Genomic DNA, 24,447 nt, shown 5'->3' with positions numbered 1-24,447 from the left:
ATCCTAAACTATTCCCAAATGATTGAGATTAGTTTCATCTCAAAATTTGCTAATTACCTTCTAACTATGTGTCCGTATTGAGAATGCCCATCCAAAGAGGATAGACCAAAGTAGTGGCTGAGTTCTGGGGGTTTGAGTGACGCCAGGCACTCCACGTTACCGACGTGATGTCACCCCAGCGGGAACGGGGCGCCACGAGTACTACTGGGGTATCTACATCTCAGCCAAGCCGAAACGCCTCAGTAGCAGTCCCGTCCCGCTGCCACGGGGACAAGTCGAGAATGGAGATATTGTTTTCTCCGCCTTTGAAATGTTTCTTTATGCTTTTCAGCCATAATATGTCGTTTTTAGATTTCCAAAAATTAATTCAAAAGATCTATTCTTCCCGGTACGGAGAGAAATATTTTCATCTGGCCAATTGGTTCATACATGTACCAAAAGCTAGATAAAATATTTCAGTTGATATGTTGGCGCACAGCCAGCATACTCAACTCGCACACTGTGGACTCGGGTTCGATTCCCAGCCCCGCAATTATGATCAGACCGCTCATAATTAAAATTCTTGAGAAGGCTTGTTGTCCGACTCTTCATGGGAAGGAGGGAAGCCGGAATATTGGGGACCACCCCACCAACTCTTTGTCCTTCCAAATGGGCAGTGGTATGTGATGTCGATGATTCTGTGATGTATAAAAAAATACCAAAATATTTTACTCATGGGTATTACAAATTAAACCCCACATGGAAATTACAATTAATCAACAGAAGTACCACCAAAAAGTACAGAAAGTCATTTTTTTTTGGGTGAAATCACGTCGGTAATGTGGAGTGCCTGGCGTCACTCAAACCCCCAGAACTCGCCGGTACAGTAGAACCGCCTGTCCGACAATCGGTAAGGGAGAACTCCCACTGGGAATCCCCCTCTCGACTGGTGCTGCCCCCAACGTGTCGTCCATCTTGCACGTTTTCCCTCGTCACGATACATACCAGTCAAATGCGCGAAAAATTTCATTCCAGACCAATGTCCGTTGGATCCGTTCGCCGTCAGTTGCCCGTGTGAGCCACGACTGCATTGAGATATCGTTATCCCATAATAATTACCAATAAAAGTTTTAAATAAACATAAAACACTTATCGGCTGACACAGCATACTAGACATCGAATCGTGTGGAGAAAATTCATAAACTTATCAAACCGACAACTTTTCAGAACGGCTTCACAACTTTTTATTAAAATTTCACCAAAAGTGACTTGAACCAAATTTTCACCTATGCAATCTTCAATAATCAATCACTACTTTGTAAAACAAATCGATTAATCAACTAATTACTCGCGAGAGAGTGAAAAAGGGAAAAAAGTGGAAGAGATCGTCGAACAATTCGCAAGAAAAATAAGCAACGAGAGGATTCGAAAAGACTCGTAGGGGAGGACCAAAGTGCTGGTGATTGTGGACGTCAGTTGGAGATTGTCATCTGTCGTCAAGGTAAACAAATAAACCAAGAAGAAGTCAACAATAAATTTGAAAAATCGAAGAACAATGAAGCACTCCCCCAACAGCATTGAAGTCGTCTCTTTGTGCTGACACATTTCAACGGATTTGTAATTAACATTGAATATTATTCGTCATCCTCTGGTTAATCCTTCATCATTGTCCTTGACATGATATCATAGGAGCCTGTCTCGTATGCGATAGGAGCATTAAATCCCGTAAACGAACGGTTTAATTCCGGCAGTTTGATCCAGAAGGTGCGTTGCCCACCACTGTCCACAAGGAGATAAACGTGAGATGGATACATCGCAAATTGTGACACAATGACGGCTGGAGAATCAGCGCGTATGTATTATTGGATTTGAGGACCCCAGTCGAATAATCGAGGAAGCGAGGAATTCATTGTGAGAGGGCTGATCGAGGAGTTATAAAATCGAAGCGAACGCGAAACAGTTATTGAGAAAATTTATTTGCTGGGGAGAGCGGTGAAGAGGGTGTTGTGAATTTATCGCAAGGAAACCGAGGACTATTATATTCAGGAATATGACTGGGTGGACAAAAGTGCCTCTCATAATCATCTGCAGTGTCTTCTTGCTCCTGATGTCTTGCATTGGTACGTACTACCGAAAATTGAAGATTTTGTCAATTTTTATCTGTTATTGTTCACGAAATTTGGTGCACGCTCTCGTGAGAACCTGCAACTGGCCACTGCCCGAAGGCCTGCAGTCAGATTTTTTTTATCCAGCATAATAATTAACCTTTAAAAACATTTAAAAACTGGGAAAGCGCATGAAACTGATCCCACCCCCACCAATGCAAAAACCATTATTTTTCCGCGTCAATAATTTGCCGAATAAAATTTTAAAACACGAATTTTACCTCAAAGGGTGTCGACCATCGTCGAGGCACCTCTCTAACATAGTTATCCTCAAGAAAAATAACATTCTCCTCATCGAAACACTATTGGGTCCCTCTGGGACCGACTCAACCGAATGCAAAATATTTTTTCTTCACAAAATAATTTTTTTCCGAAATGTTTGCGTTCGTTCCCAGCCCTCGAAAAATTCAATCAATTTTCCCTCAACTCACCCCGTGAAAAACTTGAATATTTTCCACCAGCTAATGAAAACAAATACGTGCCCCAGTGCGGGCCAAGGCACTGAAAATCGGTAATCGATAGAGTATGTTAACACATCCTCGAAACTCGATCCCAGCGAATCCCCTTGCCCCCTTCCCCCCGAGCTGCCATCGTGTCTGGCAAGTGCCACTCTGGCCGTGCTACTGGAGGGTGTGTGAGAAGGAGTGGACGATCATCAGTTTCAACAATTACGAAACGCTAAGATTCCTCCTCGAGTGGATTCCCTGAAAGCCGAGATTCACCGAGAGCCCAATGGGGAAAAAGAGCACGTCAAGGGGAGCGTAATAAGTCCTGACTGGGGAAATGAACGTGGAGAAATGATCGAAACGGAAAATATATATACATCATCTTTTTGGCTGAACTAGGTCTTGCTCTTGACACGTCTGAATTATTGAAGTGGACCGGTCCGAGGAATAGGACCCATAGCCGTCGGAGGCAGATATAATACGAGATTGCGCGTTACCTAGAGCCTTATGCTCACTGCCATCGCATATAACTTCCTCCATAAAGAGGATTTCCTGGACAACGTCATTCCCTTTACGTGCAATTCTACGTTTTCGATTTTTTCAACGATTTGGATTTATTTAAAAAGTTCGAATGATTGTTTTACCCCATCAAAACAGCTCTGGTCTGGCCATTTACGGCACCAGTGGCATGACCTCGTGATCCTGGCAAATATTTTTTTTTTCTCATCCAAAATGTTGAATAATCGTCATAAATTCCGCATTTCATTATTATAAATTAGTCTTCTGATTGCAAATTAAATTCACTGATTTAATTTTCGTTCCCACATCTACGTGATACCCTATAGCATGTGGATTCGTCTGTCTATTGAATACCCAATTTTACTCCGTGATTTTTTAATCATCTTTTTTTCATTAATTTCACCTCTTTGTTTTTATTCTCCAGATTTCTTTTGGGGGCTCGTTTTGGCTTGGCTCTTGAGATCCTTTGGGTGATCTCTTTCTCCTCCGATTAATTCGCCGGTCTCTGAGATTTCCTGGCTACGTGCCTGGAAAGGAAGAATAAAACGTAACAAATTGGTACTTGAAGTTAATTCCGTTGGTTGTGAATATAATAATGGCCTCTCTTTTACGGAATCGCGGATAATTTTTACCTCTGTGATAATAGTTTTTTTTACATCCTCTTACTGTTTTATGGCTTTGATTTCTTGGATATATTTTTTTTTAACTGACATTTTTTATCACTGCTACTTCGTCGTCGTTGTGGCCGCTTCCATCTCGGGGATTTTCACGGTTAGGGAACAACTGATCGGTGAGAATGGACTGAAGAGAGAAAGACTCCGGGCCTTTTTGAGGCTTGAGGATCGGAATTATTCGGAGGACGGATTAAAATCCCCCGGGCTTCTTTCACTGGACAATTCCAGATTGACAATTTTTTTACATCCCTTTGTCAGTCTTTTTTATGACGTTCTGAATTGTGAGTAATGGATTGAAAATACATTTCGCTGTTTCGAAGGGCATTTTTCATTAAAGCCCTCGAGTATCGAATATTCCCTTCCAACTAAAATTATTGTATTCAAAAGTTCAACTCGGTCCAATATTGCCCCAACATCCGATCAACGACGTAATTAATTCACCCGAAAAATAATGAACCTCTGTCTCAGATCATCCCCGAGGGACTTCCCCTCACCAATGAAGAGAACTGTTTTGAAAATTTAAGGGAACAAGTCTAGGATAAACATCGCCCGATCAATCTACTGCAGTTCACCCCGAGACGATGCGAATGCGAATGTTTATTATTCTGCGAATCAAATCATTGATCTTCCGCAAAGACACACAGGAGACGGTTTCCGGCTGGGAATGCAAGTGGCAAGCGTGTGCAGAGTAGATGCAATGAATAAGAGGCACCATCGTCGAGGTGGGGGTGGGAGGATCGGAGAAATAGTTGGCATACCTTCTCTCCATCTTCGGCGATCCGATAAGATAAGGAACGGGTACCCGAGAGTAGAATGGAAGTGTTTTGGTACTTCCCACCCTCTCCCCCCTTCCCTCAAGTGCGCCTGATGCTACTCAACCCACACTTACCCGACCTCAACGGAGACGAGACTTTTCAACGAGTGTATACGCAACGACGAAATGCGACACTCCATTGTAATTTCAGTCTTCTACAGAAATTTTGCAGTTATTATTTAAAAAAAAGGAAAATGCGACAAATTCAGTGGTAAAAGCAGTTTTTGGTCAGCCCTGATTTTTTTCTCTGCTGATATGTTGTCAATTAGCCCTCGGAAATAATTACCACTTCTCGGAATTGTTGCCTAAATGTTTTGCAATAGTATTCTTCGCTTCTCGTGCATTAATAGAAAGTTTAATTGCGATGAACCTCATTAGAAACGCCAAAGAGGGCCGGTGAGGGAGGGGGAAATTTTCATAATTTTCCTCTGAGCCCTGGGGATTTATAAAAAAATTCCCCGTCGTAAAACGACGCGGCCGTTACACACTTTGAGGTACTCGTAAAACATTGTGCTTCTCTTTCTGTTCAAGGGTCCTAGCGAAAAATAGGTCACATTGAAAATTATCTCACAGCCATGTGAGCCGTAAAAGCGAGGACTTGAAACGTATTTATTGTGACTCAAGTCGCCAATGTGACAGTGACATCTCCTACCCCAGTAGTCCGATCGAAATTAATTATCTTCAAACTGTTGAAAAAGTACAGTAACATTTTGTCAGTACCAGCAGTGCGGAAATTCATAAGTACAGAGACATTGTCAAAACAATGTGACTGCTTCCTGGTTTTATTCGACTGGAAATTTATTTCGTCCGTGCAACGAACGAAAATTCAAACAAAGTTCACACTATTTCAAAATACAGAATTTAACCGGGATATTTTATTTAAAATCAAGTGGCAAATTGTCCCTGAGAGTCAAATAATTAAAGGGTAAAATCGAACGTCGAAAAATGTATTTATTTCATTTCAAATATTTGAACGAACACCAATTGTTAATAATAATAATTGTGATTTCGGGGTTAATGATTCCACGGAATGAAGCCGATGAAAGGGGTACGGTTGTAGAAAGTGAAGGGGTTTTAGGTGAGGGCTAGACCGAGTTTTATATTGATTCAACATGGTCGGGGGGTTCCGCCCACCAGATTTGCCAATCTCGTGAGAAGAAATTGGAAAAGTTGGTACGGGATAGTCCACATGTGGAGGGAGTTGCGTTAGGATTGACGGTGCAGTACAAGCTGCACTCGAGTAATATTTTATTAGTTGTTGAAAAGAGGCCCAGTTGGATTTTTACAAAAACTCCCGAGGGGGTCTTTTTGCTGACATTTTTCCCGATGATTTTCCCCCGCTAGTCTCTTCACCCATCCCCACGTATCTAAAGATTGATTTGGATCAGTGCATTCAAGTCCCTCCCCAAGACTAATTTTATTATTTAAAAATATTTGCAATATTTATTATAATGAAGCTGATCAAGACCGAATGATCGAGGCCAAATATCTCCGAATCTAAGGCAGATAGGAAAATTGTTATCAGAACCTTTTTTCTAGAACGAATTAAGCTCTACAAAAAATGTCTTATCAAAAAATCCGCTATCTCCCTTAGATTCGTCGATATTGATAAAAAACCGATTGCGAGATAAGCCCACTAATCTCGGTTTATCCCTCAGTCGGTGATTCCCCTGCAGCTCCCGAAAACATTAAACAAATTGAATAAAAACCATCTAATTTTCATTGCAGGAGAGTCTCAGGGGGTCCTCAGCTGTTACAAATGCGGACAGTACAATGATGGTGTAGGTAGTATCACCCCCTGCATCAATTCGACCGCTCAAATGCATCTCCAGGAGTGTCCAACCTCAGCTAAATGGTGCATCGTGAGTATCGATCGATCCCACTTTACACTCGCAAACCCTCTGCACCCTATCCCCTGCTCTTTGGTTACCCTTTACTCTCGTCACCCATCTACAGAATGGGCCGTAGGGAGGTGGCCTGTACTCCCTCGCAGTAAGAAGGAAAGGGCGCAGGGGGGAGGGGGGTTGCTACCGCTGTCTCACTCATCCTGAAATATTCATAAGTGCCACGATTGGATGGCAGCATGATGCTTTGGTTTATGGATGTACGTGAGCTGGGGCGAGAGGCTCATATATATAAATGCATATATATGTGTACATAAAAAATGAATGGGAAAATATTGCGGCTTAACTCGCGCCTCCCTTTCTCTCTCCGCTCCGGTCTCATTTCCATCGGAGCTCGCTACCGCGAGAGTAAAATTCGATAATCATTATCGATATAAAACGCAAACAATGCGACTCCAGTACTAATCCACGAGTGGAGTAAAATTCGATGAGAAATTGTATCGAATTACCAGGTGAGTCGTGCGATTTTCAAAGGGGAGAAGCGCGGTGATAAATATTTGTCTTTGAAATAAGTCTCAGACATGTTTGGAGGGTCTTTTAACCTTCGGTGGGTCAAATATATGTTCAGAAGATCCCTGAACGATATTCCAAAGGTGCATAATTTTTCCGGAATTATTTAATTAACGAGAACCGGTTGGAACTTCGCGTCCAGTGGCGAGTGGTTAGCGTCAACGTTTCGTGAGACGGAACGCGAAAAACATTGGGAAACGGCAAAACAGAGGGTGCGATAATTTCATAGGTCATTTTCGGATATTTGAAAATGTCTCCAACAATTTGATAGGAAATTATCCTTAAGTATTAATTAATGTTTGTTGTTATTTCGCTTTGTGACTGGGATCGACTCGGACGTCACCGCAGCCTCGATCGTTCCACTAATTGGAATGAATAAATAAATAATACCTAATTCTATATTATTAGTCTCTCAATTAGCTTGACACCACTAATTATATCAGCCACACGAGTGCGGTTGAAATTCCATTAGACAGAATCGCTATTAATATGCTGGGGGGTGGGACTCGGTGTAAAAAAAATCGACACCATAAAAATTGTATAAAAATGAAATAAAGAAGAATAACGACGAAATAAAATGAAAACTTGAGGAATTCTGCGGAGGGAGGCTGGTTATGACCGGTATAACCTACTTTTCGTAACCAGAAGATTAACCGTACCTGTGGAAGCAAGAAAAAAGCCGCTTAATTAATACCTTAACCGTTCATTAGGGTCGACAAGTTTTCTCTCGCAGCCGAGTGTGTGAAGTAGACTTTCCATATTTTTCCCTCTAATTTATTTGTATTTTTTGTTTAACCCACACTAAATATTCCTACGTAGAACAATCTCAGAACTGAGGGAACACTAAATCATTAATTTTTTTTCAGTCTTTCAGTTCGGAAATTGATTGGACTCTTTATGGGCTGACGCAGTGATAAAAAAATTCGAGAGTAAACGGATTTACGATTAAACAAATTTTTCTAGACCTTCATATGTCTTACGAAGCCCTAAACAATAAATTCTCTCCTGGAGACCTTAAAAAAGTCGTTCCCTGCAAACAAATGTGGATTTAAAAAATACGAGAAGTGATCATTTTCAATTCAAGCAGAATAAATTCTCTAGTGCTCCCAAATATTTTCCGAGCAAAAGGTCTGTTCGTGTAAATCATTTGATTTTAAAAAATAAAAATGATAGAAATTTCATTTCAAAAGATCCCGCAGTCAAAGTTTGAAACTAGATTACGGAACAAAGCTGTAAACCCCGCACCGGTGAGCTCAAAACTTGAAAATAAAAAAAAATAAAATACTGGATTCAGATGTAGAAGTTCATGGGTACTGCTGCTCGAGAAAATCCAAGTTTATGTCTCTGTTAGGTACAGGTATCCATCATAAATGCGGTTTACGCCGGGAATTTACTCAACGAAATGACCAGTAGCCAGCGAAATTCTGGAGCTTTTATGTTTGTCTTGTGCACAGCACCGTAACTGGCATGACATTGCGATGTTCGAGCTAACTTTGTGTCTATAAGATAATCAGAAAGTTATATAAACATTGTAACTGAGACCCTGAATTTCAATAGAATTTGGAGAATCATAAATTAGGGGATAATCGCAAGGCGTTTAAGGGATGAACACAAGGGGATTGTCTCATGGAGTGTGAAGATTTTATCAAAAAAAAACCGAAGGTCCTTTGACAAACCGACAGCAATAATTAAAATAATTAACTCTCGCATAGTTAAAAATAAATTGACACTCTGGTGAAGGGTAAACCACTCATTAATGCAATTTACGTTTAGGTTTTCCTGGGTATTGATGACGATTCTGTATTTGTTGCTATGGAGCGACAATTTTTTGATAATGAACAGCCTCGGGTCGCCCTCCTGATAGATGCATCAGTAACAAAGGACCCGCGATTGACACAGACACAGTCAATATCGGTCTTATCTGGCCAAGTGACGCTCTAACACAGTTTAGTACGTCAAGTGCCACATCGGTCACGGTACAACACATGGCCTCCTACACCAACTGGAGGCACTCACCAGGGCCAGTATTAAACCACAGTTGTTTACCCTGTATCTTGAGTTTATGGCGAAATCACAAGTGGTCCTGACTCAGTGATCCTGATTCAACAGAGATTTTACACATCCATTGTAGGCCAGTGGACTATCTGTCTTTGGAATACCCTCCAGAGTCATCACGAGAACTTCCCAAAAATTATTGTCCCGAGTCCTTCGGTGGCCCTACCCCAGGGACAATTTATTATTTCTTTGAGTCCTTCACGGGGTCAAGAGGGCGGACAAATGATGGTAAATATTCCTCGAATGAGGAATTTTACGGACCGGCGATTTCTAATGGTGCATCCATCATCTCCGACGCCCTTATCCTCACCAATAAATTCGTCCTTTCCGGCATGAAAATTTGGAATTCATATCTACACTTACCTCGAGCCACCCCGCCATTCATCCTCCGGATGACGCGAAAGTCGACAAACTGAAGTCCTTCGGTTAGAAAAATGAAGAGACCTCGAATTTACTGTTATCGTTGATATCATCCCTAAAGAGCTCACGACTCCTACATTTATCATACAATAGACGAGATCGGAGACTACAAAATTCCAAAAAAAACAAAACCCCGACGATTCAGAATATTTTTTAATGAAAGTTCGACTCAAAAATCTGATTTTCCTTCTAAAAAAAAAATCTCCAGAAGATTATTCCAGGACCTCATCACAGATATTCCAGCGACATATTTTTCTACGTGAGAATCATCTGGATTCTCGAGGTTTAAAAACCTGGGAGACCAGGAGATATCCCCGTGCCGTTAGAATGATTACAAAAACTTAGAAAAGTAACGATTCTCAAGTTATCCTCAACTGTCCAGACTAGGAGATAGTTACAGAGCAGAGAAGGATCCCCTCCCCCCGAATCTGCATAGAGATTGAACTCTGTTCTGCCCCACGTGGCGAACTATGTGCCAGGACCATTATCGTATTATCGATTCCCTTCTTCCCCTCCTCTATCTATATCCAACTTTCCTCTCTCCATCTCACTCGCATGTCTGAATATTCGGCAGCCGCCACTGACGATCCGAATATATATACCCATATATATGTATATATATAGCCAACATGCCCCTTCTTCCGCACTATCACATCCTCTCAGATTTTTTCCTCTTTGTGCCCCAGCTATAGGCGATCCCCGCTTTTAGTCTAGGTGATATCTGACAGTTTCGTCATTCTTGAAAACGATAAAAGAACTTTTCCACCATCCACACTGAGGTCTCCTTTCACTCCTACAGATTCCTCCAGCAATAATTAATTAACCGTTCGTATAAAAATATTTTCCTCCTGCGAATGACCTTCAGAAACTCTTTATATTCATATTTATAATTTTTTTCGACTTGTAAAATTTCTAAAAATTATTCTGAACAATTTTCTGTCTTCAGAGGACGACCCAGGATCGATATTTACTTGGAAGATGTTCAAAATACTCTTGGGAATAAACTTTTCGAAATTATTCTGAAGCCGAGTTGAAGTTACAGTCCACGACAGAATAACACCGGTGAAACCGATAATAAAATTCTTTCCGATCTAATTCCGTGAACCTATTGGAGAGGAGACACACAGATGAATGGAATTATCGTTCTCATTCAGGATAATACCTCTGGCTGTTTGGATAAATCAGATTTCTCCGGTCTCATTGAATTTATCCTTCGGGATTTTCATAATTTTCTCGTCCAATGGTATTTCCCTGAATTCGATGAATTCAAGTCAATAAATGGGAGGAATAATTTTCGAATAAATATCTGGACTTTAAAAGCTCCAGTCAAGACGGTATTTTTTTAAAAATGATAGAGGAATCGTCCGGAAAAGGGTACGGGGAGAAGGGGTTAATTCTAATTCATCATCTGTCCGTCTATCGATCGTCTAACTATCGATCAGGGTGGAAAAATAGTAAACATCTATAATCCCTGATCATCGCCGATTTAGCGGTCAATCCGCATTCCATTGACTCGTGTAATATTCAGCTCGTTCTGAAAGAAGATACAGACGTATGGTTTTGGGATATATATATCGGGACGGCAATTTTCGCCCGATCGACTGGAAAATGGGTGGTAAGCCGCACAAAATCCCTCCTCCCTCCTGTTGGCTCAGCGTGGAGTATGTGCCATGCAGACCCCCAGGAGTATAGGATAGCTGGAAGACTAATTCGGATATTTTTTTCGGCCCTTTCACTCCCCCTCTCTCTACCCTCCCCTCCTGAAGGCCGATTTCCTTCTCATCTAATTATTCTCTTCCCTTCTCCCCTGCTGTCACCTCCTCGTCCACCCGGGACGACAATCTAATGAAAACTTCAGGAATATTCGCAAATGTAATTCCATTTATTAATTTCACACGTTAATTTTTATTTTTTTTTTAAGGGGAAGAATGATAGAGTGAAGAGGGAATTTTGTAGTGATTTCGCTAGTTCTAACGCATCTTCGTCGGGGATGGGACAAACGAGAGCCCATGGGACACTGGAATATATGAGATAATTGTAAAACTGGAAGGGGTGTCATAAAGTCAGGTATAATGGAGTCGAAAATTACGAAATTCAATGAGTATTCAATGGTAATTTATTAGCATTGAGGTTTATTGGAGATGGAACCACGGGTACCTGGTGGGAATTTGTGCTCCAGTGTACCATCGACGATATTGCATTTGATAAATGGCTTCCAGGATAATTGATGGCATTTTCCTTTCCCCATGAATTGTCTCTAAATGTCTGATTGTTGGTCATTTTATCTGTTGACTCACCGGAACTGCCCATCATTTAGGGAGCGAGTCTGGACATCTGACTGAATCTTTCGTCATTTTTACCAGACCTTCAGCACACACGTCATTTTTACTGAACCCATTCTCTCTCCACATCCAGTGATGTCAGTGGAAACTACATTTTGTCCCAATTGGGCCAAAGAGTTATGCATTTATCATCACTCAAGCGCAGATGGTGGCATCAGCCTCTGACAGCACTTACTGGTAAAATATACTTGTTCGATTATCAAATTTAGTGTAGGGCTGCGCCCAGGGGGTGACATGGAGGTTTGAGTGGTACAGTTGCATCGGGACCCAAACCCGTTGTCCCCAGAGCTGTTAATCGAACAAATGTAATGGGTCAGGGCCATCTGAGCGTAATGGGAAACCAATGACAGTGGCATTAGGGATGACTTGTTAACAACCCGCATTAGTTTTTCCCGCCCCAGAGGGTGGGAAATTTTTTATAAAAATTAGTTAGTTAATCCCTCGGTTTCGAGAATTTTCACACCGAAAAGTTCACCAAAGAATTAAATCTCCAGGAGAATATTCCACAGACAGATATTTTCCTACCCTTGTACCTCGAGGGGGTGGTTTTTCTCCCCCCATAAATATGAAAATATAATGAAAATATGCGGGTTTTTTTTTTTTTTTCATACGTTTTTATCGGGAACTCCCCATTAATTCTGTTTCCATGATTTAAATGACGGTTCGATGGATCCAGTATTATGTAACAAACGAGAAAGTTTTATGTAACACAGACGTGAATATGTACTGAGTGAAAAAACATCATCCCTCAGTAACAGCTGCTGTGCCAAAAGGAAGCTCAACACTACCTTGTACTGTACCTCACCCCCACAACACCGACACAAAAGTTTCCCAACAATTTTTTTAAATTTCATTATCGCAACCCAGAGAGGCCATTGCAAATAGTTAACTCTATTCTTTCATTCAATTGGCCTAGAAAATTGTATAAATTGTCGTCTCACCCCGAACTTCTGATAATTGTCGTTCATTACCAGACAGTTGTAAAACAAAAAACAAAAATGGGGGGGAATCGTCAACGACAATTACTCGACGCTACGGGGATTATCTAAAATTCCTTCCGGCAGTTGAGCATCTACCGAGCTTAATAAAAGTACATTATGAAGCGATTCATTATGGGATAATTACCACGAAATGGCCGACAGCATAAAGAAAAAAATAAATGGACCAGAATTCACCATGCGGTAAAAAGCCAGAGGTCATTTCAGATGTTTAAGGGGAGAATTTATGACTCGTGATGTATATTTGGTGCGACAAAAAATTCCGTCATTTTTTCCTATTTCCGAAAAATTGTTCGAAGAGGGTGCAGTAAATTCTCTGGTGAAATTTTCTGGTAAATATCACTCTTTCGGGAAAAATTCCGCGACTATTCGACGCACAAATGTTGCATTAAACTCGAGAATTTGGGTTATCGTTTTTTAATGATTTCGAACGAGAGAGGGAGAGGACAATTGCAACAATGACACGTGTGAATCGTAAAAACGTTTACGGGTCTACATAATTCAAGAGGGCAACAAATTTGCATCACAGTGTGTCCGAGAATTTATATGCGATGAAAATATGACAACAGTTTATTGCCGTTTTGAGATGTAAAGGAAAATTGATGACTCCCATCACAAGCCAACATGACAAATTGGCCCACATTTGTTGATTTTTTTTTTCCCTCCAGAGACTTGATTGTTGCAACTTCTTCCTCTCACTCCTAGGGAAGAGTAAAACTTTTAATGGCTCATCTTTCCCAGCGCCATCCTGTTAGCACTCCCCTAGTCCCTTTATTTCTCCTCCTTTCATTATTTACTCTTTTCTTTTGCAAGCGTTACGACACATTTTACTGGGCAGTTGGCCGGTTTCAGTATGCGTCGCACGTCGAGCGCTTTTTATTGTCGGCATCTGGGAAAAAAGGGGACAATGCGAGCTTTCGAAAATCGGCAAATCATATTTTTTTTCGCCAGTAACGATGCAACAGCGATTTCCCGGGTGATTGATCATCGAACCACGATTAATACCCCCCCCGTGGACATGATTAATAGTTCCATAATTGTTGACAATGATCCACAACTTCATAACAAATCCATTCTCTATTTTCGAATGACTGGGAGCTTTGAAAAAATTATTTTTCGATGGATAAAGGGCCTCGGCCTCCCTTGAACACCTCCGACATGTAGTCCTGCGACACTGACATCCCTTCATTTTTTTACACACACGAATTTACCCCTCATTTTCCCCCCGGGGTAGGCATTCACCCAGAATTTAATTTCTCATTTTCCAACTAAGCGAGGAACATCAAAGACTCCTCTCCCGTTTTCTCTCTCAATCTCTCTAGTTCAACTTACCCACATCCGACGTCACCATATTTCCTCATTTATACAACTCAACCCGTTGTATATACGTATAAAGAGCCATTGCATCCGCCTGCCAATTCATTGTTTGTCTTTACCGAGAGCCTCTTATAATTCTCGGGCAGGCTCAGCCCTCATTTTGCCCCTCTCCACACTCCCCAGCATTGAAAATGCTCTTCCCCTGGCGCAATAAAAAACGGGAAAAAGCCCATCTCAAGGGATGATCGCAACATCGTCCAACTGCAATCAAATTATTTTCCGCCATTTACAATTGTCTGTTAACCAGCCAAAAAAATATTTACCTAGTCCTTCCCTAGAATTCCGGGTTAATCGAGACGATTTGCATTCGCATCTCCAGGAAGTCCCCTCAGAGCTGTTGGAGCTGTTGGATCGCTCTGAGATATCGTAGAGTTAATAAAAAATATAATGGGGATACAACAATTACAAAAACAATCCCTCACGGCGTCAGGGCGTCTCCAGGACGACAATAAAGGAAAATAAAAGATGAGAGCAATTTTAGGTCTCATATTTTTCGTCATTATCCTCCTTTTATTTTCCTGACATTTGAAATAAGAGATCACAGAACTCGTTTTGTTCCTCTCCACTCACGTTTTCATATTTCACATTCTCCATCCTTCATTGCTCCAGTCGTGGTTGATTTTCCAAGTACGTGATATCTCTCTTTTTTGTCCATTTGTATTATTTTTCTCTCGTCTTATTTCACTGCTTTTGCTTTGTTTCGCCACCAGGATGAAGCCAGAACGTGGAGGGCTGGAGGCGTGAAGATGTTAGTGAGACAGTGCGACCTGGAAGCTTCGCTTGGGTGTCTTCTCAGGAACGTAATATTCCTGTTGTCGACCAACTGTCGACAATACTCATGTACCTTTTTTTCCACCGAACATCCCATTCTCTCGGGCACGCGGACCAGTTCTCAGCCAATTTTCGGTGCAGTTTGTCTTCTCTTATTTTTGGGAGTTTCTCGCTCGATTTCCTCGTCCCCCGATCGTTTCCCCACCCCCCAGGAGTCTTCACTTGGAGTTTTTTTTTCTGAGTATCCATTTACCCAGAGAAACACTTATTTTCGTCGTATCGTAGTCCTCCAGTCGACTCATCACCAGGGAATCTGGTCCTTAATCGTTGACATTACGAAATTCAAAGACCTTCATGATCATCAGCATCATCACCCCCATGAATTGCTGCATGAAAACAATTGTAGTCTGAACCCAAGCCCTCGCGAGCCAATTTTCCAAACAGAATTGTAATCCCTCCATCCACTTCCTGTCTTTCCTCAACCCTCAAAAACATTTACCCACAGCAGTTGCAGCGAAACGCGTCTGCAGGTGTGACGCCACCCTTTTCCACCCTATTCTTGTTGCCGCATTGCCCTGGCAAACACACATTTCCCGAGGAACTGCAGTCTATCGGGATTATGTTTGCACAACACACATTTTCATTAAAGCATTTTACCCTGATAATACGTGGAGAGAAATTTTTTATTAACATTCTCCAACGAGTACTGGAAGTGAATCCTAATTTCTCAGTTGTAAAAAACAATTAATGTCGTTGAGAGAAATTTCTGAACCTGAGAGTTCACTCAGTATTTCAGATGTCCTCTGGTGAGATCCTGGGATCGTCTCCTGGGAAATGATTTTTCATCGCGAATTTCAGGAAGAGTTTAGTGAATATAACAATTTTTTTTTAGGAATCTTCATGAACGCTGGGTTTTTATTAAATACACGGACCGTTAGACGATGAAAGTTGCACTGGAATTTACAAAGGGCGGTGAGGAGGAAAGGGTGGAAATGAGGGAGGTGAAGTAAAATGAATGAATATAGTTGGTTTGGTAGTTGGCAGGAAGGAAGGAAACGAAGCGGGAGTGAATCGCGGTAGAAGACAGCACGCCAGGATGCGGGGAAAAAACAATAGGCTGGATAATTGGATGAAATTACCACTGGAGTTATATCCACCGAAGCAACGAAATCTGCTGGTTGTGCAGATACATCGAAAACGCGTTTCAACTCATTTCCCTGCAATTCTCCGCCTTTTTTTCCAGCAATGAAGTCCGTAGTGAAGCGGTAAACTGGAATGACTGGATTTTTTTTCTGCTCATCCCATTTTGGTACCATCTTTGGTGATGTCTTCTAATATCATGGGGTCTCTTGGTGACCTATGATCGTCTGATTGTGTTTCAGGTGGTTGATGGTGCGGTTGATGAATTTTGGGAGGGGAAATTCGGTGGAAATTTTTCGTCGCTCCAATTGAAACTTTTCTCCAAACGAAATTAGATGTTTGGACTTTTCTGGATAAAAAGTTTCATTTTTGCACTTATCCTAGTTCACCACTTCCCCACAGAAATGTGAGATATGTAAAACGTTGAGTGGTTGTGCTAGGCTAGAAGCTGCTTCAGAAATCAATATCTCTCGCCTAAATATACATACTCGTGATGGACATTTCGGTACCCAGGAAGCAATAAGAACATTCCGTTGCATAGAGACTAGGGATCACGAAAATAAATCCCAATCCCTTTTATTAAATTAGATTCACGATTCTTCTGAAGATTGACGAAGGCTCTGCTGCGGGAAAGGTCTTCATGCTCTTCCAAATTTTAATAATTTTCAAAGGGATTAAAGCAGACGTACCACTCCCCCTTCTTGAAATAGAGAAAGAAAATTTATTGTCTCCACGACTTTGAGTTCAACCGATAGTCTCTCATATTTCTACGTGAATGCCCTCAATCATTGGCTCTTGGGTTTGAAATTTCACTGGGTGAGCACTAGTTGGGAGGAAAGGGGTGAAAAAAGTCCGTCGGGATATGAAACACTCGGCGATTACCCTTAGGACAGACGACGTTTTCTACTAGAGTGCCTCCAGGAATTTTTCATGAAAAATTCATGCCCACCTGAAGATTCATCTTTTTTTCTCCCGACATATTGCACCATTTTTTTGACTCAACATTTTTCCCACCGCAGATGTTGGGCCAGTGCAGGGGACTTCCCCGAATATAAGAAATGATATTTCCACCTCCTTCCTCCCATCCTGCCCATTAAAAAAAATTTCTAGACATAAAAACCTCACGACTCAGCTCTGATATCTATTTATAATAAATATTTTAAACAAATTGGGCCAGTTCCATAAACTAATCCACCACCAGACACGAGACCCCTCCCCCCAGTTCCTCAAACCCCCTCCATAATTCAAATTGTCAAGATTCGATTAATCTTCCCTCGAAATTGTTTTACTGTTTCAGAAATATGTCAGCGAGGTATCAACAGTCCGGGACTGCGTAAACAGCTGTGTCGAGAAGGGTGAGTTACCATGACATTTGCTGCAAAGTCCCCACTGGTGAATGGAGTTGAGTACATGAAGAGAAAAGTCCAATGGAGGCATTGCCTACATGATCAAGGTCTGATATCGAATTCTGACGAGTGTCTGAGAGTCGTCCGGCCAGATGACGTCCTCCACAGTCATTATGATCAAGCGATAAATTATGGAGCTCTAATAACGACAGTCCATCGGTGGGATTCATCCCCATCGGATAAAATAGCCGAACCCTTGTAAAATTTCCGTTATTATCCCCAGCAAATTCCTCGACTGCCTGGGGAACCCTCCACACGTCAGACTGACGATGATATCGGTGATGATATCACTCAGACGGATTCCCTGGCATTGGAGAAGACGAGTCGAAGAAATGAGACTGGGATTTCCACTCACCCCTGCACCTATCACTCCGCAATCCTGGGGGGATGTGCTGTACTATAGGGGGTAGTAATATAAGGGAATAACAGGATGTACGAGTGAATAAAGAGCCTGGAATTTTTTCTAGGTGCTTTTGACGTTGCTGAGATGGTATAAGGGATTCAGCTCCATACATTTATCCTCAAAATAGAGTACGGTGCGGCTGTTTGCTGGGTACACTCAGTCTAAAATACTGTTTCAGTGTGTGGGTAGCTGGGGAAATGTACTTTGCCCTTGTGTGGGAGAGTGAAGGCATATCGGACAGAGATTTGGAACACACTGTCTCTCCTCCGTCGCCCTCTACGTGGCCATCCCCTTCTTCGATCGAGTGGGAGGGGAGGGCTTGGACCACAGGACTGGATAAACAAATTCGCCTATTTACATGCCAAACTCCTGCATCGATGGCCCCGTTTTATCATTTTTTTTACTCCCCGTTGTGATGTTTCTTCTCCCCTGTCTGTCGATTCTTCGATGGGCAAAAGTTTGTAACCACTCGACACTCAAACTCTCCCGGAATTTTTTCAATCGTTTTGCGACTGAGTGAAGGGTGGGTTGAGATGAGATAAATTAGGTGACTTTTAGCTTCCGAATGGGGGATGGCCTGATGGTGGGTGGGGGTGGGGGAAATTGTGGAAAATTAAAATTAGGAAATTTGATTTGGATTAATTATCCAGTTGTTAATTGGACGGAGCGATCAGGGGATGATAGAAGGACCTAGCGAGGGGTAAGATGGGGGTGGGCAATCGAGGTCAGGGGAAAAAATTGCAGGGAAGGGTGTGGGGTGAATTAGTTTATGAAAAATTCAGGGGATGGTACCTGAGGTTCGATGTGGTTTATTATTTCATGAGGGGATGTAGCACTGGAGAATTTAGGGATGGTACATGTGATAGGTACTGGACTCGTTGGGCAGTCTGGGTGGAAGGGTAGATTCACTTATGAAAAATGAATGTTTGGGAGGTACATTATTTGTGGATTCAGCTTTATATGCGGTGATGAGAATGCTATTTCTCTTTGTTTTATTTTATCGCAGGTAGAATGCGTGACTTCGAAATGCAGCAACTTGCGGAAGCAATTTAAAAGCCTGGTCGGAGATAATTAAAGGCAACTCGTGGGGGGAAACAACCGGTCATTCATTATCCTTTCAAGTAATGAGAAATGCTTTCTCGGGGGTGGGAAATTTTTTTCGAATTTTCCTGTCAAAAAAATCGCGAATTAAAGGGATTGGAAGGAAAAATGCTCGTCAGTTTTGGGGGAAATTTCACTGGAGTTTGTACACAACTGTCTTAATTTGACAGAATTATTTTCTTATGCATGAGGTACGACTTTAAGAGGTCGTGGCACATACTCAGTCTTAATTATCGCTGCTATGAAATATGAATTTCGAGCGTTACTTCAGACGCTTCAGACGCTCATTACCATTTTTTTTTAAATGAATAGAACGAAAATCAAGAACACGAATCGCTTTATTATTTCAATTTTAATTTTTTATCGACTTTTGGAGTTCTGGAGCGGTTCAAGGAAATCAGACATTTTAACCGGTGGTAAAAACTTGGGTAGTTTCACATCCACAATTTAAGATCACGTAGTCGATGGTGAACTTTTGCCCGGGTTTGTGACTCACTAAAAGCCTGAAAGCATTTCTGCATTTTTACACCGTTTTGAGAGTAAAAATAAAAATTTGTCACCGTATCCATTACTAACATTTCCCGCAGTAACTCAGCACTATGAATAATGGATTCAATGACACATCTGTTTTCAAGAAACAATTTTCACTGCAGTAAAACCGAGAGTGAATAATATATTAAAATAATTTTGTTTTGCGAGGGAAAAAAATCCTGGAAAACGTGAGGACATGGAAAACGTCCAGTCGTGGGTTCCTCCCCTAAAAGATATGGTAAACATGTTGAATATATTTTTATATATTTTGTAATTCGCGATCGACCTAAAAATTTGTATAATCGAATGTAATTCAAGCCCCAGAGATTCGACAATTTAATTCCTTTCATCTTTGCCATTTCGAAAATTATTGAATTCGCCCGAGTTATTAAAGTTGAACGGTTATTAGGGAATTGAACTGGAATTGCAGTCGTGTGAGGTGAAATATCCGGGATTTCCAGTTGGTGCTTTCACCACATCAACTTCTCCCAAAGCCATTCCCTCAAGTCGTTTAGCCAACTTGTCTCACACGGAATCATCGCCAAGGTGGCCTGGGCCCCGGCGGTTACTTTACGATTCTGGTAATTTATACCAGGGGTTGTGTGCATAATAGCTCTCAATTGTCGACTATCGTATGACAATTTAGGAACAGATGGCTCGGTGAACAAACGAGTTTAACTTATTCACTCAGTGCTTTTTCTCAGTATTCCACAGGCTCGAGGTTTTCACTGAATAAATTCCGTGTCCTTCGTTAGGTCAGAGGGAAATTTCCACGAATTTCGTCTGATGAAAATTCATGAAATTTAACGGCCGTGTAAATCACCTGTGTGTCTCATAATTTTGGATGTATATGACGATTAATTAAATTCCCACCATTTATTCATGAGAGGACTCAAATATTCTTTTATCCAGACAAAATTTGTGTTTTTATTTGCGAAAACCCTCGGGCGATCGCTTATTGCGAAAGAAATCAGGGAAAATTATATTTTGCAGTTCATAAAAAAATGAAATTATTCTTTTTCCGTCCACTGTCATCTCTGGAAAGATGCGGTAAAATATTGGAGGAGGAAAACAGCGAAAAAAATTCATGAATGAATATCGCAGTTTGTGAGTGAAAAAAAAATTGTAGAAGAGAGTGAGTGGTACCAGGTGATGGTCGGGATTAAAATAATCCATGAATAGGGTTTGAAAACTCGAGTGCATAACTTTTTTGGCAACCGTGACAATAACTCTTGGAAAACAACATCTCCCTCGCTCTCACGGCAAATGTATGCGAAAGAAATATTACCGTTGGAAAAATGGAAAAATAGATTTGAGAGGCCGTGGGAGTCATGGGCATTCAGAGGCACCATCAGGAACGAAAGAGTCTATTGGATCGTGGGGAGAGAAGCAGAAGTAGATGCTTTTGATCCCTCTCACTGGTTTATTCCAAAAATGTTGGGAGGATAAAACGAACCTCATCGATTTCTGATTACCAGAGGACGCTGAGTGAGAGAGCGGCACTATCTACATTTTTTCCTGCACTTTGGCTTCGTCGTCGCCCTTTTTTTCACCCCCTGGTTTTTTGCCCGTCTATTGGCCGGACACCGGTCAAAGAGCCACATGAAAATTTCCCCATTCTCGCGCTGGACTTGATATGCCTAGTGAACCAAAACAAATGGCACCGGACAGAGTGCGAACATCTAAAGAGATGGGGTAGAATAAAAAATGAGGGGGATAAAAAATGTTTAACGAGTGCTGCGTCCTAGGATTTCACCACCCAGATCACATGTTGAATATAAAACTAACGCAGGAAGATCTAAACGTATTTTTGCAACCATTTTTCAAATATGATTTACTGTTGAATTTTTTTTTAAATGAAGAGTCAATTTTTTTTTGTTAATAAAATTCTAGAAATATTCAGTCTCAGCTCATGTATTTGTTATTATTTTTCAGAGGTCTGGGGCACGCGTACGTACTGCTGCCAAACCGACGGATGCAATCGTGGTGGCCTCAGCCTACGTCGGGGAACGACACTCTGGCTGGCATCAGTTGTCCTGAGCCTCGTCGTTGCTGGTCGACTCCATGGCTAATGAAAATTCAGTTTAAAGAATTTCCCTCTCTTCGACATTCCCACAGACTTCTCATCACAAAATGCATCCCCCCACGTTGCCATAAAAATCCTCCCCCGGAAAATTTGACGTCTCAATTGAACAAATAATTGAGAAATTTCATTTGGACGAGACAGAACTAGTTTAATTTCAGTAGTTCAACTAACGCTCATATTATGTAAATGCTTTTCGTCTGTGTAAAGTAGCAGGTTTTGTGTAGAATTTTTTCCATCGAGGGGGAAAAATGGATCGCAATATTTTCGATCTCCCAAAATTGAATAATTAATTTCTCTCCCGAGGATTTCATCTAAAAATTATATTTATCCTCCATTATCCAATTTTACTTTTCGTGAAAGCAATAATTTGATTTTCAATCCTCTCTTCTTTCCATTTTCCATTATTTTTTTTTCTCCTGGTGCAACCGGACGATATATATTTTCCCCCGTATATGAGCTTCGTATGTATCCATTTATTATCCTCATGCCATTTTTGCCGCCATTCCTCTTCGTTTGCCGCTCGAGTTGAGGGAAAGACGTTTAACGGTAAAAAAGAGAGAATGAAAAAAGAAATAATGCATGAATACATATACACATTTGACCGATATACTCCAGTTTTACATGCACAACCCCATCCCCTGTCCTCCACCCTCACCCCCGTGTGGCGAGTCAGTGCAGTACGAACCGAGCAATAAGAGGTAAAGACTTGGTTTGCAGAAAATAAAAATGTAATGATGAATAAATATTTTTTTTCATCACCTCCGCAATCATATAAACTATTTACTGAGCTCTCGATATTCATAAATATTAAACAAAAAAATATTGTTATCGTTACGATTACCAAATGCTACTTAATTAGCCACTTATTGTACAATTCACAAAAGGAGAGACAATTGCTACCAGAATCATTGAGCACACGTGATCAAATGTCATGAGTAAAACATTATCATTTTTTGAAGATTTTGGAAAGATCTTCTCAAGGAAATGTTTGATCGATATGCCATCCGACATTTTTTTAAATCTCTGAATAGTCTTCTCGAAATCTTCACACGATGATGTGTCCACTCGGCCTCGATCAAAATTAATGGTACCATTGATTAATAATTAATTACTAGCATTGGAATATTGGCATTTTCTCAGCTCATTGTGGTGTAATCAACTTTTAGTGCATTCAGAGTGAATTAAAACTACGAAGATTGAAGTAAAAAATTACTATCATTGAACATTAATTATTATTGCTTGGGTAGAGATTACCAACACGCTCGATTCCTAAAATTATACATCAATTAATGAGAATAAATAAATTAACGAGCGAACACTAACGCTGTAACATTAAAGTATAGTTTTGAGTCTGTTATTGTGGATAGCTGGCGTACTGGAAGCTCGCTTGTGATAGTATAAACTAATGTTAATCAAATTTTATCGAAGAATATCAAAAGTTATTGTCGAATGAGTGAGATTAATTTATCTGAGAGCCAGAACGCGTATTTTATAAATGTAGAGAAATTAGATAGTTTTTAAAAATCTAATCATTCATTAACTCGAGTCTGTGTGGGAGGGAAATCAGTCGATGCCATTATTTCAAGAGGAAAAATATTATTTCACGAGGGGGAAAAAAAATATTTCGATAAATTGATATTTATCATATGCAAGTGATCCCCTCTCCGCACAACAACTCAAATTCTATTTGGTATTTCTTCACTATTATACATATAGAAGAAAAAATATCGACGGACCGTAATAGCATCTTCATCATTTTCTTTTCTCTATTATATCGTCGAATAAAATACGGTCCACCAGGTAACTTCCACAGAAAATAAAGAAATTAAAACGGACGTGATAAACGCGATTCGAAATAGTACAAAGATACAATAAACGAATAAACGGGATAGAAAAGAAAAATATGAAGCAAATACGATGAAAGGAAAATGGAAAATAACGAGTTGTAGCACTGGATTTGTGAAGATGTGGATAAAATCACTGGAGCAGCGGAACAATCCACAATAATCAGTTAAACTGATGGGGAAAATGCTATTCTCCCCTTTCACTTGCCGATTGGGCCCAGTAAAACCAGCGACGAAATTTAAATACAAAATTAATGAACAAAATTATCACTCATGTATCGTAAAAATTGTACATTTATAATAGAGCCGCAATAAAACAAATCGATCCGTTAAAATCGATCAATATTTTTATCCATCATTCCTCTTCAATCTGCTACTCTCGAATGTATTTTATCCAACGTCCCTCGTTGGAAAAATCGCTGCTTCCAGGACTTCACGGATTATTTTTAATAATTTCATCGCTAATTTTTCACGTCTCTACTTGACGAAAGGATTGGCCAATCCACCAGTCGAGTTAAACAATTATTATAACAGGAACAAATTTTTATATCACTCGGTGATGAAGAAAAAATATGCCAAGACACTTGTTTTAGAATTAGTACGCTCTGCTGTCTGGGAAATTATGTCACAGAGCATGCTGATTCTTCAGCATGTAGCACTGGCGACATACATCAATGATGTATAAAATAAATGTGCGGATTGTTATGTTGGAAAAGAGGTAATAGGAAATCAATACCTGTAAATGTGTCAAATAATGGCAGAAGAATGAATAATGACCAGCGAACTGCGGGGAGAGGACAACGGGAGAATTGATGGAGTGGCAAGACACCTCGGCGGTGATAATGTGTCGGAAAATGTTCTACCCGTCGACATTAATTAAAAATCATTATTAATAAAATTAATTCAAAAAGTATCAATCATCATCAACGATATCAATCCTTTAATTTGTGGATAATTTTAGG

The 24,447-nt window shown here is 40.6% G+C and overlaps 1 protein-coding gene across 1 annotated transcript; it reads left to right on the top strand.

The window, feature by feature from the left end:
* Positions 1-455: 455 nt before the first annotated feature.
* Positions 456-23,824, top strand: LOC135171014 (uncharacterized). Its single transcript, XM_064137287.1, has 4 exons — positions 456-2,099; positions 6,326-6,459; positions 17,412-17,469; positions 21,491-23,824. Exons 1-4 carry the CDS (start codon positions 2,030-2,032, stop codon positions 21,625-21,627), a joined length of 399 nt encoding a protein of 132 aa, XP_063993357.1. The 5' UTR covers positions 456-2,029; the 3' UTR covers positions 21,628-23,824.
* The last annotated feature ends 623 nt before the right edge of the window (positions 23,825-24,447 follow it).

The sequence above is a fragment of the Diachasmimorpha longicaudata genome, chromosome 18, assembly GCF_034640455.1.
Source record: "Diachasmimorpha longicaudata isolate KC_UGA_2023 chromosome 18, iyDiaLong2, whole genome shotgun sequence".
NCBI classification, from domain to species: Eukaryota; Metazoa; Arthropoda; class Insecta; order Hymenoptera; family Braconidae; genus Diachasmimorpha; species Diachasmimorpha longicaudata.
The sequence above is the reverse complement of the archived record's forward strand: the minus strand, read 5'-3'. Positions and strand labels throughout refer to the sequence as shown.

Excerpts from the sequence above, each read along its gene's own strand:
- LOC135171014 (XM_064137287.1), top strand. The coding sequence starts at position 2,030 with ATGACTGGGTGGACAAAAGTGCCTCTCATAATCATCTGCAGTGTCTTC. Across the intron at positions 2,100-6,325 it reads GCTCCTGATGTCTTGCATTG|GAGAGTCTCAGGGGGTCCTC; the intron begins GTACGTACTACC and ends TTTTCATTGCAG. Across the intron at positions 6,460-17,411 it reads CCTCAGCTAAATGGTGCATC|AAATATGTCAGCGAGGTATC; the intron begins GTGAGTATCGAT and ends TTACTGTTTCAG.